The sequence below is a fragment of the Rosa chinensis genome, chromosome 2 (assembly GCF_002994745.2).
Source record: "Rosa chinensis cultivar Old Blush chromosome 2, RchiOBHm-V2, whole genome shotgun sequence".
Taxonomy (NCBI): Eukaryota; Viridiplantae; Streptophyta; class Magnoliopsida; order Rosales; family Rosaceae; genus Rosa; species Rosa chinensis.
Genome location: NC_037089.1, coordinates 58,578,933 through 58,583,617, shown reverse-complemented (window position 1 = coordinate 58,583,617; position 4,685 = coordinate 58,578,933). Strand labels below are relative to the sequence as shown.

The window sequence follows — 4,685 nt, the reverse complement described above, 5'->3', positions numbered from 1 at the left end:
ACTTCTCACCCAAAATCGCCTTGTGGGTATTTCTCCGGGGTAAAGATTCGCCTTGAGGGGATTTTTTTCCTCACCTAGATTTGCCTTGAGGGGATTTTCTACTCACCTAGATTCACCTTGAAGGGATTTATCCTCATTCAGATAGTCAGATTTGCCTTTAGGAGATCTCTCTTCACCAAGCTTCTAAAAAACGCTAGGCGCTAGTCGGGCGGTAACCCGGGGACTAGCGCCTAGGGGCCTAGGCGGGGACTAGGCTGTTTTTATTTTTTTAATTTTTAAATTATTTTTATGACCTATAATAATATAAATAAATATATTTAAAGACTAAAAATTAATTATAAATATAAAAATAGTCAAAATATAGAATAAATTATGGTTTAGGGCCACCTAACCCCCGCCTATTCCCCGCCTAGTAGCCTAGCGCCTAAGGGCAACGCCTAGGCCAAAATTCGATTGGTTCCTTACCACCTAGGCCGATTTTTAGAACATTGCTTCACACAGATTTTCATTTAGAGAATTACTGAGTTTTTTTTTTACCTCAAATTTTACAGATATTTCTTCACTTTATCGGGGATATATCGCAAATATCTAATATATCGGGAATATTTGACGATATCGGAGAAATTTTGCAGAAACGGTAAAAGATAAGATATTTACCCCTAGATATATCGGTCCGTAAAAAAAAAAAGATATCGGGGGATATATCGGAAATATCGTAGAGATTTAAAACTTTGGTCGCAGCCATAAGGATCTTCTTGGTGGTTGTGGGTAGAGATAGGAGCTGTGTTGTGGGATTGATTAAATTTTGACCTAGAAACGTATGGAATTGCTTGACAGTGAGAGGAAAAGAAGAGAAAAAACGAGGAACAGAGTCCTCCCATGCTGGACATAGCCAGAACTACACCACAGAGGGTAACAAAATCACCAAAAGGGTGAGAAAGGAGCTGGAACAGCTTGATGAAAGAGAAGATTAGTAGGGATGGAGAGAAATTGGATACAAGTCAGAGTTGGTATGGCCTCCCCCAACTCTTCCACCATCAATCTAGATCCAGAAGGATCAAGATTTGGGTGAGAGAGTGGGGGAGGAGGCAGGTTTGAATTTGAGATCTGGTTTCTCTCTCTAGTTTTTAGAGAGAGAGAGGCTCTCGAGCTTTTTTTTTTTAGCAGGTTAGCTAGCACAAAATAAAGAGGTTAGCTAGCACAAAATAAAACAAAGAATTAATTCAACAGGTCCAGAAGACCCTGATGAAATCACCAAAGACAAGGAGAGAGCAACGCCGCAGCAGCAAAATGACAAAAAGAGAACGTCAAAAAAGATAAATCGGTGTTAAGGAGCCATCACATGCATAAGTGCGGTTAGAGTTTGGCTAAGCCATAGAAAGATATCGAAGATCTATCAAAGGTGCCAAAGAGACAATTGAGACAGAACAAAACTAGAAATTCTTTGGTAAAATTACTATAACATGTGTAGAATTAAAATTGTGAATGAAATTGTCTATTCTAGCAAACGACATCAATTATAAGGATAAAACCCGTCGAGCTCCCAACTACTCCTAACTTATGTGGACCAATCACAATCATCACATGTTATAGGTGTTCATTATATTTATATGGGAAAATCTCACAAACAGTACATTACCTATCGGTCACTAATAACTTTCGTACCTCAAGTTTAAAAAATATCAGATTGGTACCTGAACTTCTGACCCCGACCCAATATCAGTACCTGGGAATAATAAAATCGTTAACGGGGTTAATTTTTGAAGGGTAAATCTATCATTTCATTGTTCATCATCTCTAAAACTCTCCCCTCTCTCTCTACAATACCAGATTTCTCCTTATTCTTCTTCATACCTCATCACCACTATCAACTAACCTTTCACTTATTCAATAGCCACCGTCCCATCCACCACAAACTCCTCTCACCTCTCACCTCTCCTTTGGTCGATTTGGGTTTGTGTGTGTGAGGTATGAAGAAGATAATGAAAAATCTGGGTTTGCAGAGAGAGGGGAGAGTTTTGGAGATGATGAACAGTGAAATGATAGATTTACCCTTCAAAAATTAACTCTGTTAACTATTTTACTGTTCCCAGATACTGATATATGGTCGGGGTCAAAAGTTCAGGTACAAATCTGATCTTTTTTGAACTTGAAGTACGAAAGTTGTTAGTGACTTGAAGTTCAGATACTGTTTGTGAGTTTTTTCCATCATTATATTAATCTCATTTCCGAAAGATAGCACCATTGGTTCATAACTAGTCAGGGGCACCCACGTGAATAGCTGAAAAGCTAGGGTCATTTTGGGTAGATAAACCCTATATAAAATGCACATAGCTGAAAAGCTAGGGTCATGTTGGGTTGATAAACCCTATATAAAATGCACAGATTGGTCGGCAATTCAGATCAACAAAAGTTTCCTCTATAAGCAAGAACTCAACAAACAGTTACATCATGATCATGAAAATATTGCCAGCTCTTCTTGTCTTCCTCCTGGTTACACTTGTATCAGCAATCCAAGCTTCAGACGATGCTTTAACCCACCAGATTCATCTCCCCCGGCCACAAACCGGTTCCCGTGGGAGCCACGTCCCCGGCATTTCGTGCCTCAGCTGGCGACTGGGAGTGGAAACCCACAATATCATTGACTGGGAGACTGTTCCAGCTGCCTGTGAAGGCTATGTAGGGCACTACATGCTTGGCCACCAGTACCGAAAAGACTCTAAAGCTGTTACGTATGAGGCTTATCTCTACGCTAAGAGCCTGAATCTTACCAAGGATGACAAGAATTTGTGGATCTTTGACATAGATGAGACTAGTCTCTCCAATCTGCCTTATTATGTTCACCATGGATTTGGGTAAGTCCCATTTTCTTAATTATAGTTCGATTATGAAAAATTGTTGCCCTTTCTGGTGAGATGTTTGGTCATATAGGTTGATTAATCACTTCAAAACCAATGCAGACTGCTACTTATTTCTAAGACACATCTTAGTAAAGATGTAAATTTTGGTTACATGAAGATTTTAAATTTTTTATTGGTTATGTCACTACCTTTAGTTGAAAAAATCTATACACGTACGTTTGATGAAAAAGATAGTTTGAAAAAAAAAACTCTATTCATAATAACAGAAAGCGAATAAAGTAAGTGAACATGACTCATTGACAAAAGCTGTGGCTATATACAGCCTATATCTAGCCCTCATTACATCCCACGTATAATTTTTAATTTTATACAATTTCATTTCTATTTTTCATGATATGGATGATTCAAATTGATTACTTTTAACAATCCATAAAGGGTTGTTGGTGGTGTGACGAGCAGAAGAAGGTGAAAGTCCTGATAGGTTTTGGAGAACAACTGGGTTGTTGGTGGTGTGACGAGCAGGAGAAGGTGAAAGAAGTCATGATAGGTTTTGGAGAACAACTGGAAAAATGAGTGTTTTTTGGATTATGAGTCGGTTGGGAGTCTGAGAGTTAAGTGCAGTTTGAGGGGTTATGGAAGAGAGATAGGTTTTCTGGGTAGTGAGGATGAGTATAATAAATGTTACTGGCATTTGGTACACCATATCAGATGGTTCTTTAAGAATTTTGCTGCAATAGATATATGTCATCGTAGGGTCAGCTAGCCCTTATATGTATTTTTGAAATTTCAGGGTAGAGGCTTATGATTCCACTACATTCGGCGCATGGGTCTTGGAAGGCACAGCCCCAGCCTTGCCTGAAAGTCTTAAACTGTACAAGAAGTTATTGACTCTTGGAGTCAAGGTTGCATTCATAACGGGAAGAGGAGAATCTCAAAGAAGTGTCACAGAAACCAATCTCAAGAAGGTTGGATATCACACTTGGGTGAAGCTTGTGCTGAAGTAAGCATCATAAATCTCTAGTATCTTTTCATGGTACAAATTGAGCTTTAGATTTTTGATAATTAACATATTCTTCTTTGCTTGCAGGGATTCATCTTACTCTGGTAAAACAGCAGTCGTATATAAATCATCTGAGAGAAAGAAGCTTGAAGAGAATGGATACAGAATAATTGGGAACATTGGTGATCAATGGAGCGATCTATTGGGAACAAATGTTGGCAACAGGAGCTTCAAGATGCCTGATCCAATGTATTACATTAGTTAATTGAACAATAGTTTGTCTTCTTTCACTAGGTTGAATGTCCGGCATTAATGTGATAGTACCATTAGCAGTCAGTCCTTCGTGGCCGGCAATGTAATAGTATTAGCTAGGGCTGTTATTTGGTTTGGTAATTACCAAACCGATCGAATACCAACCGATATTTTAAGTTTGGTAAACCGACTTTTTGGTAACCGAGACCGATAAAACCAAAATCGAAAATTACTGAAAAAGTTGGTTTGGTTTTGGTAAATGCCGAATCTACCGATTATCTAAATTTTAGCTTTATATACTATGATTTTCAATACACATACATGTATATTAAGAAATAAAAATAAAAATTTTCATAATAGTATGAATATTACTACATATATATACTACATTAATAGTACATGTATTTTAAATAACCTAGTCAAAGATGGTTAAATAACCTATTTTTATTGAAAATGACTCAAACTTGATATCATATATACAAAAGAAAGCTATAATTAGGAGATGAGTACAAAGTTTACGACTATAAAATTGAATAACCTAGTTTTGTTCGTTCTAATTTTAATTACAAAGA

General features: G+C 37.5%; 1 protein-coding gene across 1 annotated transcript; it reads left to right on the top strand.

Annotated features, from left to right (window-relative positions):
• Positions 1-2,413: 2,413 nt before the first annotated feature.
• Positions 2,414-4,289, top strand: LOC112189619 (acid phosphatase 1). Its single transcript, XM_024328959.2, has 3 exons — positions 2,414-2,855; positions 3,652-3,861; positions 3,949-4,289. The coding sequence occupies exons 1-3, from the start codon at positions 2,452-2,454 to the stop codon at positions 4,124-4,126; spliced, it is 792 nt and encodes a 263-aa protein (XP_024184727.1). The 5' UTR covers positions 2,414-2,451; the 3' UTR covers positions 4,127-4,289.
• The last annotated feature ends 396 nt before the right edge of the window (positions 4,290-4,685 follow it).